At 35.0% G+C, this 12,183-nt stretch overlaps 3 protein-coding genes across 21 annotated transcripts in view; all 3 read left to right on the forward strand.

The window, feature by feature from the left end:
• Nucleotides 1-223: 223 nt before the first annotated feature.
• Nucleotides 224-2,671, forward strand: LOC134688136 (uncharacterized). The gene has a single exon (XM_063548607.1). It carries the CDS (start codon nt 224-226, stop codon nt 2,669-2,671), a length of 2,448 nt encoding a protein of 815 aa, XP_063404677.1.
• Nucleotides 2,672-2,675: 4 nt separating this feature from the next.
• On the forward strand, nt 2,676-4,235 carry LOC134688137 (uncharacterized). Its single transcript, XM_063548609.1, has one exon. It carries the CDS (start codon nt 2,676-2,678, stop codon nt 4,233-4,235), a length of 1,560 nt encoding a protein of 519 aa, XP_063404679.1.
• A 4,060-nt stretch (nt 4,236-8,295) lies between these two features.
• Nucleotides 8,296-12,183, forward strand: part of LOC134688473 (adenylate kinase 9-like) — a 36,322-nt gene continuing 32,434 nt past the window's right edge. For all 19 annotated transcript variants that reach the window (XM_063549213.1, XM_063549226.1, XM_063549208.1 and 16 more), the window contains exons 1-5: nt 8,296-8,349; nt 9,949-10,092; nt 10,589-10,709; nt 11,326-11,475; nt 11,915-12,027. In XM_063549213.1, the coding sequence (XP_063405283.1) occupies nt 8,332-8,349; nt 9,949-10,092; nt 10,589-10,709; nt 11,326-11,475; nt 11,915-12,027 (546 nt within the window). In that variant the 5' untranslated portion in view covers nt 8,296-8,331. The remainder of the gene's footprint in view (nt 8,350-9,948; nt 10,093-10,588; nt 10,710-11,325; nt 11,476-11,914; nt 12,028-12,183) is intronic.

Here is a 12,183-nt window from a genome sequence, read left to right on the forward strand (position 1 = left end):
CTTACATATTGGTACCGTGACCGATGGATAAGCTGAAAGCAGTGAGGCCACAGAAGCGCCGTAACCAGACAGAATATCAGAATGTAGATCACGATATAAATGTCGTAAATGTGACAAGAGACATCACACTGCTCTATGTAATCAGGAAATTCAAGCACCTGTACCTCCCGCTGATGCCGCCGCTGTCAATACAGTAAATGTTAATGGAGAAGAAAGTAACCCTATGTCAACGTTTTACACGTCAACACCACAAGCACAGGCACATACCGAGATACTTCTTAAGACAGCAGTAGCACCTGTATGGTTCGAGGATCGGAGCGCGATGTCTAACATTTTACTAGATGAAGGGTCTCAGAAATCATTTATTTCAGAAGATTTAGCAGCACAATTACAACTTAAACCTTGTGGAAATTCTACAATTAGTTTATCAACTTTTGGAAACGCCAACCAGAACGTGAGACACATGGATAAGGCTCAGATTACTTTAGAAATTGAAACTGGTGGATTTATTCCTATGGATGTACTGATAGTACCGCGCATTGCCGCACCCCTCAGTAATGTTACAAATGTCATCGCTTCAAAACTGCTATATTTCAAAGGATTACGATTAGCTAACCCAGTCACAGAGGATAGGAAATTTGAACTTTCTCTTTTAATTGGAGCGGACTACTATTGGAGTATTGTGCAGGATCACGTGATCAGAGGAGATGGGCCAACGGCCGTAAAATCCCGTTTGGGATACTTGTTGTCAGGACCGATGCATACTTTTACAGGAGAACAATCATCAACAGGAATGTTTAATGTACTGATTCAACATCAACAAGAGGAAAGCAGCCTGGAAAAGTTTTGGGATTTAGAATCTATTGGTGTCAAAGCAGACGAATTAGAAACAACCACCATGAAAGACTTCAATGATGAATACGAAACAAAATGCATAACTTACCAAGATAATCGCTATACCGCAAAACTGCCATGGAGAAATGATTTCAATGAGTTACCTACGAACTATAATGTCACTTTACGCAGAACTTGTAATATGATCGATAGACTCAAAAAGGATACCAACATGCTGAAAATGTATGGCGACATAATTAAGGACCAAAAACACCGAGGGTTCATTGAGCGGGTAACAGAAAATGGAAACCAGTCAAACAGAATTCACTACATTCCTCACCATGCAGTAAAAAAGGACTCATCTACGACTCCTATACGTATAGTCTATGATTGTAGTTGTCACGAATCACCTCACAAGGCTAGTTTAAACGATTGTCTCATGTCAGTTCCGCCGATGTTAAACGATTTGACGGGAATTTTAGCTAGATTCAGATTACACAAGCACGCAGTGACTACCGACATAGAGAAAGCGTTTTTGAATGTCGAACTGGATAAAGAAGATAGGGACGTCACAAGATTTTTTTGGTTGAGTGATCCATCTGACCCAGACAGTCCACTAATAACTTACCGTTTTAGAGTCGTTCTATTTGGAACTACATGCTCACCTTACATCTTGAATGCCACCCTTATGAAGCACTTCAAACTCAATTCTTGTAAAACAGCCGAGATACTGAAAAACGACCTGTATGTTGACAATGTTTTGTCAAGCTTCTGGGATGAGAAAGAAATGCTGAAATTCTACAGAGAATCACGAGATTTATTGGCAAGAGGAGGATTCAATCTGAGATCATGGACGTCAAATAGCACAGAATTACTACGCTTAGCCCAATCTGAAAAATGCATAGAAAGAGATACGAACATCAAAATTCTTGGTCTCCGTTGGAATGTGAACAACGATCAAATCTCGTTTCGAAACAACATAAATACAACAACGGAAAGGATAATAACAAAACGTGAGATCTTAAAACAATCTTCAAACATTTATGATCCGCTAGGTCTGCTTAGCCCCGTCACCGTCAGAACAAAGATGTTAATGCAATTGTTGTGGAAAGAAAAGTTTGCATGGGACTGCCCTTTACCAAAAGAAATCGAATCAACATGGAGTGATTTGACCAAAGATCTACAATTTGCAATGAACATTGAGATTCCTAGATGTTATTTTGAATGTTCAGGAATAACGGACATTGAAACAGCAGAATTACATATTTTCACAGATTCAAGTCAACTAGCTTATGGAACCTGTGCGTATCTTGTCACAGAAAAGGAGTCTGCATTAGTAATGGCAAAGAATCGAGTTGCCCCATTGAAAAGTGTCACTCTACCTAATCTTGAACTGATGGCTGCCCTTTTAGGGGCTCGACTTGCGAAACATCTTATTCAAAATCTACATATTGGAAACTTACAAATCAACTTCTGGTGTGACAGTCAGATCGTTTTGAAATGGCTTCAATCAACAAAACCACTCAAAAAGTTTGTCGCAAACAGAGTCAAGGAAATTAAGGAGTCAAATGAAAATCTAAAATGGCGTTATTGTCCGACGGATGCAAATCCTGCAGATTTATTAACTAGAGGCATAACAGGAACGAAATTCATAAACAACAGATTATGGTTTCATGGACCCGAGTGGATAACAGACAAAACACAATGGCCAACATGGAGCGGAAACGAAATTGTTGAAAACGAGAATTTAATGGAGATTCCCACTAATGAAACCTCAGAAAAACAGCACGTCTTGCTCACATCTCGATCAGAAACGTCAAGAATTTGGCATACATAAGATTATGGATATCGAACGTTATAGCAGTTTGAAGACATTAATACGTGTTACAGCCTATGTGATGAGATTTATACAAAACTGTAGGTTAGCACGGAGTGATAGAACATTGTCGGAATTGACTGTTAATGAAATACAGCATGCTACATTGACATGGATACAAACGGTTCAGAAATCAGAATATCATGAAGTGTTTAATTATTTCAACAAATCTGTGACAGTTAAGCCGTCTATTGTAAGACAATTCAACTTGTACTTTGATGAAAAAAATGCACTTCGTTGCCGCGGGAGAATTCAACATGCACCTTTGGAGGAATCAGCTAAACATCCATACTTGTTACCTCCGTTACATAGACTCACTTCACTCATTATTATGGATGCTCATATCAATCATTTACATGAAGGCGTCAACTCTACCGTAACACACTTGCGACAAGTATACTGGATACCTCGAATTCGTCAACGAGTCAAAGTTGTTCTTAGAAAATGCGTTAACTGTCGGAAAGTAACAGGGCATGCTTACCAACAACCTGATCCACCGCCACTGCCCAAAGAGAGGTTACACGAGGATATACCGTTTACTGTTACGGGCGTAGACTTTGCTGGTCCTATGTATGTGCGAAATACAGATGATATAAAATCAAAGGTATACTTATGTTTGTTTACATGTGCGTCGACGAGAGCTGTTCATTTAGAACTTGTGAATAACTTATCAGAACCTACATTTATGTTAGCCTTCAGAAGATTCGCAAGCAGGAGATCCTTACCGAAGTTACTAATATCTGACAATGCACTAACTTTTGAAGCAGCCAGTCGAGAAATCAAACATCTTACAAACTCAAATCTAGTGCGCGAAAGTCTAAGCTCTACAGGAACAAATTGGAAATTTATTACAAAGAAAGCTCCGTGGTTTGGTGGTTTCTATGAACGGTTGATTGGGTTAACGAAAATGTGTTTGAAGAAAGTATTAGGAAGTAACTGTGTCGATTTAGAGACTTTACAAACTGTGTTAACAGAGATCGAAGCAACTCTCAATGATAGACCTCTAACGTATGTTTCATCCGATCTTACGGATCCAGAACCACTGACACCATCACATCTTTTGTATGGTCGAAAAATTACGCGACTTCCGTATCCAGATAGTGAAAACAATGGACATTTTGAACCAATTAACTTTAACAAACGTGTTCAATTACAAAGAGACATTCTAAACCACTTTCAACAGCGATGGAAATATGAGTATTTGACCTCATTACGGGAACATCACAGAAGTGTAGGAAATAACGAACAATCGATAGCTATTGGTGATGTTGTTCAAATACATGACGAAACTTTAAGAAATTCATGGAAACTCGCCGTTGTCGAAGAACTCGTAAAAGGAGAGGATAATCTTATCAGAACTGTAAAACTTCGCACTAAAAACGGAACCACCAACCGCCCAATCACGAAATTATACCCAATCGAAGTGAACTGTATTGAATCTGAACCGGAGGATGTTACACGACCCAAGATGTTCCGTCAGGCGAAGTCAGATGCTGTACAAAAGATTCACGAGTGGACAAAATAACTTTTCAAATTATGATCGAAATAGACTGTTCAAATTCAAAGTGATTAATTCTTTCTTTTATGATACATAGACTTTAAAGTTAAGTGATGAATTATGATATATGTCTTCAATTTAGTCAAATTTTCATTTCATTTCTATTTATATTTCACTTTCGGCGCCCGGAGTGTCAAAGATTCACGACCTTGTTCAAACGTACCCAACGTTACTATTGTTGACGTAACGTTATTGTAACGCAAACTTGTATGGGATCTGAATTATAGAATTGAAAGCAACACAACGTCTTTTTATTGCCTACAAAAGCGAAGTACTAACCCTAGCATCATAGCATCTTACATAGCCTGCTCTATAATGAAAGTTGAAGATGAGAGAAAAAAAACTTATTTTTGTCTGGCCTACAAGGAAAGTTGTGTGTGGGAGGGGGGGGGGGGGGGGGACATAAGCATTCAGATTTTGTCTTGCATACAGAGAAAGTTGTGGAGGGGAGATAATAAGCATTCAGTTTTTGTCTGTCCTATAATGAAAGTTGGGAAGTGGAGACATAATTATTCAATTTTTTTGCTGGGCCAATAACGAAAGTTGTGGAGGGGAGACATATATGCATTCAGTTTTATTTTTTGCCAGACCTATAATGAAAGTTGTGGAGGGGAGACATAAGCATTCAGTTTTCGTATGGCCTACAAGGAAAGTTGTGAATTGGAGATTTAAGCAGTCAGTTTTTGTCTTGCATACATAGAAAGACGTGGATGGGAAACATAACAATTTTGTTTTTTACTGACATACAATGAAAGAAATGGAGGCGAGAAATGAGCATTTTTTTTTTTTGCCTGACCTATAATGCAGTTGTGGAGGGGAAACATAAGAATTCAGTTTTTGTCTGTCATACAATGAAAGTTGTGGAGAGGAGTTATAACATTCAGTTTTTGTCTGGCCTACAATGAATTGGGTGGGGGAGACATAATCATTCATTTTTTGCATGGCCTATAATGAAAGTTGTAGAGGTAAGGCATAAGCATTCAGATTTTGTCTGGCGCCTACAATGAAAGTGATACAGGCGAGAAATAAGCATTTTGTTATTGCCTGTCCTCAGTACAATAAAAGTTATTTGGGCGAGAGATAAGCATTCTGTTTTTGTCTGGCAGGCATAAGCATTCAGATTTTGTCTGGCCTACAATGAAAGTGATACAGGCGAGAAATAAGCATTCTGTTATTGCCTGGCCTCAGTACAATGAAAGTTATTGGGGCGAGAAATAAGCATTCTTTTTTTTTCTGGCCTAAGTACAATTAAAGTTATTGGAGTGAGAAGTAAGCATTCTGTTGTTGTCTGACCAATAAAGAAAGTTGTTGAGGTTAGACATAAACATTCTGTTTTTGTCTGTCATACAATGAAAGTTGTGCAGAGGAGTTATAACATTCAGTTTTTGTCTGGCCTACAATGAATTGTGTGGGGGGAGACTTAATCATTCATTTTTTGCATGGCCTATAATGAAAGTCGTAGAGGTAAGGCATAAGCATTTAGATTTTGTCTGGCGCCTACAATGAAAGTGATACAGGCGAGAAATAAGCATTTTGTTATTGCCTGTCCTCAGTACAATAAAAGTTATTTGGGCGAGAAATAAGCATTCTGTTTTTGTCTGGCCTACAATGAAAGTGATACAGGCGAGAAATAAGCATTATGTTATTACCTGGCCTCAGTACAATGAAAGTTATTGGGGCGAGAAATAAGCATTCTATTTTTGTCTGGCCTAAGTACAATGAAAGTTATTGGCGTGAGAAATCAGCATTAAGTTTTTGTCTGGCCTCAGTACAATGAAAATTATTGGGGCGAGAAATAAGCTTTAAGTTTTTTTTTGTCTGGCTGGTTTTGACTGGCATACAGTTTTTGCTTGTTCTTCAATGAAAGTTGTGGAGGGGATACATAAGCATTCTGTTGTTGTTTGACCAATAAAGAAAGTTGTTGAGGTTAGACATAAACATTCTGTTTTTGTCTGGCCTACAGAAAAAGATTTTGAGTGTAGTCATAAGCATTCAGTTTTTGTTTGGCGTACAATGACAGTTGTGGAGGGAGGCATAAGCATTCCGTTTTTGTCTGGCCTATATAGAACGTTGTAGAGGGGAGACATATACATTCAGGTTTTTTTTCTTGGCCTGCAATAAAAGTTGTGTAGGCTAGAAGTAGGCATTTTGTTTGGGTTGGCCTACAGATAGATATTGGTGAGAGCCATAAGCATTTGTTTTGCCTGACCTTGTGAGAAAAGATGTTCCCTTGAATCATCAACTAATTACAGAGACAAAGATCAATAGTAATTTCGTCTTCATCTTTTCACCTTGCAACAATGCCTGCCCATGACAATTTCAGCATCAGTACATTTATCTTATCAAACTTTTGTTTAAGATCTCCGGATCCCATTATTTCCAGTATGTCGAACTGAGGTACTCAGTTAAAAATGGTAATCTGCAGCTGTTCGTAAAAATCATTCTTGGACTCATCTTCAGCATCATTTGTTTGTTTGTAACACTGTATGATAGAAAGTTGGATTCAATCTTGCTGTTACTCGTCAGTCATTGGTTGGGTTCCATTCTAGTAGTGTTTTGTCTATTCATTACGTTTAATTATTACTACACTATTAATATGACTGTTCTTGTCCAAATTGTAGGATGAAGTTCCCACTATTTGTTCTAATCTTTCCTGAGCCAGTCAAATGACATTCGCCCACACACTAAATGTACAACCTGTAGTGCTGCCCTTTTTTTATTATCCTGTGTGGTCTTTAGTTTCTATACATGATTCAATCATTTCAGGCTCTTAGGATGGCTAAATGAATTTGTAGTTTTTTGTCCTGTAAGACTGACTTGTATTTATGTTTCTAGTTTCCACAATAGCCAGTGTTTTCACTAAGAGAAGTAATTCCGCTATTGTTTGAGTCCCCTGTTGAACATATAACAAATGGTTATAGTTATTGACCAAACAAGTCGGTATATATATGATTTCATCTGCATCATTTACTGAAAAGAGGTCTGCTAGCATTTACTGGTAATATGGAAGCTACAGACCTCGTACTCTGTTTCTATATACATGCATGTATTTATATGCATTCAAGATTCAAAACTTGAAATTTCGGCTTGTTTGCCACTGAGTTGATAAAATTCACTGGTTTCTTAAAGAAGCAACCACAATGTTATAATAATTTAAAAAAGAAGATGTGGTATGATTGCCAATGAGACAACTATCCACAAAAGACCAAAATGACACAAACATTAACAAATATAGGTCACCGTACGGCCTTCAACAATGAGCAAAGCCCATACCGCATAGTCAGCTATAAAATAATAATAGTTACCTTATTATCAGTTGACTTTGCTTTTTGATTCATTATAAAGTCATGAAAGTATCAAATGTCTAAATTGTAGCCAGAACCGAAATTTAATCATATAAAGGTTAGACTACACAATAAAGCAATGGTTACTTTCCAGGTATAATATTATCTTAATCAATTCCACGTGCAAATACTTATAATAGACTTCATAATATATGTAATGCTATATTGGTAAAATCAGTCGTACTCTTTTAAGTGAAAAGAAGCAAAATTAAATATTTGAAGAAAAAAAATATCAACTCGGAAAATTAGGCGCATGTGAGCGTTTATTTATTTGCGCGTATAGGGACCGTCTCAAAGACAAAAATATTCCGGTGATATTCAATGAAAATGCTGATTGGTCTTTCAGGATTTCAGATAATCGCGATAATCGATGAGTATAGGAATTCCTTATGATATAATGTGGTTTGTACATATATGGTATAACACATTTTGATATGGAAAATATATGAAGTACTGTATAATTTGTATAGATCTATATAATATATTAGATATGGGATTAAAAATATAAAACACAGGAAGCATTATAATCTCATGTTGCTAAATTGAACATTGAATAATCATATAAACTGTCGTTTATCTTTTGTTCAAATAGCAGCTCCAATTTTAATTCATATAACGAAAAACGAATAACGAATACAAGTTATACGGCAAACATTAATTTAGCAAGTTTTCCAAACATTTGACTTCCGGTTAGATCGTTCCTTGGAGACGAAAACAACATGGCGGATCCCACAATGGTAACATTTAAAAAATGCAAAATGACTTATGTTCTAATCAAATTCAGGCTTATTATCGACATAGACATTGGCAAATAATGACACAATTTAAAGAAAAATGCATTCTCCATTGAATAGATTATGGGACGTAGATGACACCAAAGAAATACAATACACATGTTGACATTTTAAGAATAACAACAATTGTTTATTTTTTAAGCAAACCATGAAACGAAGACATGAAAAGCGAGTCGTCTGTTTATTTATACAACGAGTTTTCTTCCATCTATTTGATGAGATATGTTGTATATCTGAAAGAGAGCTCGGCATGCTCAGTCATATTCAAAACATAAAAAAGGCTTTACCTTCATTAAGTAGCGCTACATAAAGTTTAGTCCGAGATTACTCTAACGTCCAACAGCTGTACTGCCAGACAAGCTGGGGCCGTGGGAAGTCAGAGCTTGTCCCATATAAAAAAGTGGATATTTGCCCACCCAAAATAGATGTGCTGCTTCCTCACTTTTGGTGCCAACTGACTGCCTTGGAATTATATAAATCAGGCATCTATCTCTGCATTTTTCATTTATCTCTCCATTTATGTAAGTTTCACCTACCTGCCAACCTTTTTTTTTTTCGATATTTGTACAGTTTTCACAGAGACTTATCAATTTCAGCATTTTGACTACATAAAGTTGTCTTGTATTGTATTTTTGTATAGAATATGTTATTGTTAGTAATTATTTTGATTTAAAGTATGTAAAAATCCTTTACCTTGATTAAGTAGCGCTATGTAAAGTCGTCTTGTATTGCATTTTTGTATAGATTATGTTAGTTATAATTTTGATATAAAGTTTGTTTAAATCCCAGGTCCCTCTAATCATTGAAAGAATCATTAAAAATCAAGTAATTCATTATTAAGATTAAAAAGACGTAAATTCATTGCAATTTTGGATTCTTTAGTATACATCACTTGAACAATGCTGAAATTTGCTTTTATCATGGCCCCACTTATAATAAACTGTAGGTATAACGTTCAATAACACCATTACTCTTACAAAGCTCTTGTTTAACCATGAGAAAATCAGAAGCCATAAATGGGAAAAGACTATATCAAACTGGCATGCAAATATCAGAAATTAAGGTGGTATTTTGGGAAAGTTTAAACAGCATTAAACCAACAATCATTCAAAATTCTTCTGGTTAAAACATGCAATACAAATATCCTATATCATGAATACAGTTACAAAAAGTTGAAAGAAAAAATATGTACAGAAACCACCAAAAAATGTAAAAAGGTAATTATTTCTGAACAATCATTCCCTTCTTTATTTTATTATTTTTGCTAAAATACTGAAACAAATATATTCAACGTATGTAACATTGATGCCAAATTAACTACATCAGGTGCCAATTTTTGACCAGTTGCCAATTTGACTATCCCAGTGTGCCGATTTGACCAGATGCCGATTTAAACAGACCTGTGCCGATTTGACTGGAATTAAAAAAATGCTGCAATCGCTGCAGTTTCACTTGTTGAATATTTAATTTACTTTTGAAAATGAAAACTTTGTCCGCATATATACATTGTAAGTATAATAATATAAGAATTTGTTGTTTTAGGCCACAAAGGAAGGCCAGGGTGAAAAACCTATAATGTTACGTGCAGTAAGTGTGTCAGAACCAGGGAGCAAGACACCATTTGAGCTTCCAGAGGATCTTATAAAAAATACAGAACTGGAGATGGATCCTTATAATGAAAATGAGGTGAGATTATAGTAGTCAATCACAACACAGTAATATCAAATTGCTACAGGCAAAATATATTTAGGACTTAATACTTTAAATGTGAATTAAAAATACAAGTTACTTTTTTATTATGTCATAGAAGCTGCACTGAGTCACTGCAAAAACTGTAAGAGCTAAGGTTAAAAGCTAGCACCAAACAGACTATAATTCTCACCTCATTAACATACATTTTTACATGTACAAATGTATATTTGCAACACATTTTAAACAGTCATAGACCAATCAACAGTTCTATTGTTTATTTTTTTGATTTATAGTGAATGGTATATATGCAATGTTTAATCCATTGGATGTGATTGTTCTGAAACTTGTTAGATATACACACTTATACTACTACATGTAATGCATTTAAATGTAGTTGGGTTTATATATGATCATAAATGAAAATACTATAGATATATATATTATCAATATTATAAACAATGAAATAAAATATATATATCTTAATTTGCAGACTGCATTAAGGTTTCTACATTCCAAGCCAACCTGTTTTATTGTGATTGGTAAACCAGGAGCTGGGAAGACCAGCCTTGTAAGACGTTTAGCAGCAGAGTGGAAATGTGAACTAATAAATCGTAAGTTTTGTGACAACTATTTCATCTGAACTTTTTCAATATGCATGTTTTTATTATCAATAATGTCAGAGTTTACATATGGTTCTAGTTTTAAAAATCAATGAAAAGGTAACTTGATAGATTTTGCATCATACATACGTACTGTATATAAATGACATCTGATTTGAGGCATGCTTTAGTGAATAGGTTTTATGAATGACTTGTGTGTTTTTTTAAAGAAAATATATATATAATTTAAAAGTAATAAGCAACTTGTTACATGTACAAATGTACATGTATATTTGATTCATATTTTTGATATTCTTTGATTAGGACTCAGAAACAGTATTACTGTATGGTTGATTATAAATAAAAAAGAATTGGTTGGGTCAGAATTTTTAGGGTTGATTATAAGTTAAAGAGAAATCAATTTGTATTCTAATGTTTGCCATACAACATTTTTAAATTAATAAAATAGATGAATCAACAGCTATGAAAAAGAAGTATGTTTTAAAAATGATTGGTATTTCAACTTGGGTCAAAAATAAAAAATATAAAGTCCCAACCACAATTTGAAATTTTGAAAAAAACAAAAAAATGTTTTATTAATCTTGATTTTTTTTTTTGATTTTTTCAGCTACTGAAATTATACTAAGAGCAATTGAAATGGAAACAGAGTCTGGTAAAAAGTGTGCAGAAATATTAAACCGTGGTGAAGCAGTGTCGGAGGATATGGTTATAAAAATGATAGAAGAGAAAGTTAACTCCCCTGAAGTAGCACATCACGGTGAGAACTGGTTCCATTATAAAATATACCTCACTCAAGGAAGGGTAGGGGCTAAGAAAATGGAGTTATCACCTGCAGTAGAAGTAGTTGAACATTTTTCTCATGTATTGTAATAATAACCATGCTTTTCTGACTGAGTTTCAAAAAGATATTTTAAAGGGAACACCCTTAACAGAGTTTGCTGGATATTGACAGCATTTCCAATAGTTTAAAAATTTTAAGTGTAACAACAGATTTTAGTTATTTGCCTTTTTTCCCCTTCAGGATAGTAAAAGGCTACAGAGTTCAAAAATACAGGATTAATCTGACCAATGCTAATTAATCACATACATAGGTTTTCTTGTAATAATATTTGAGAGAAATCCACCAATGATAACTGTTTCTTACTAAAATGAAAGGGAAAAACAAGATATTAATAGTATATATTTTTGTTTTTCAGGTTATGTTTTAGATGATTTCCCATCTCTGTCAGAAGATAATATGAGTATAAAGGATCAGCTAGAACTTATAAAGAACTGGAAACTTAAACCAGATTTCATAATTAATATTAAAGTGAGTATGAACTTGATAAGTAGACTTTGACAAATAACATGTTGATGACAAATTGTTCATTGTTTCTGTTTATCTGTTCACTTCGTGAAGACTCTTGTCTAATAGGTTAACTATTGTATAGACATGTCTATTGTCTAAGACTGTATGTTGCTGTCT

Source organism: Mytilus trossulus, chromosome 10, assembly GCF_036588685.1.
Source record: "Mytilus trossulus isolate FHL-02 chromosome 10, PNRI_Mtr1.1.1.hap1, whole genome shotgun sequence".
NCBI classification, from domain to species: Eukaryota; Metazoa; Mollusca; class Bivalvia; order Mytilida; family Mytilidae; genus Mytilus; species Mytilus trossulus.

Excerpts from the sequence above, each read along its gene's own strand:
- LOC134688136 (XM_063548607.1), top strand. The coding sequence starts at position 224 with ATGTCAACGTTTTACACGTCAACACCACAAGCACAGGCACATACCGAG.
- LOC134688137 (XM_063548609.1), top strand. The coding sequence starts at position 2,676 with ATGGATATCGAACGTTATAGCAGTTTGAAGACATTAATACGTGTTACA.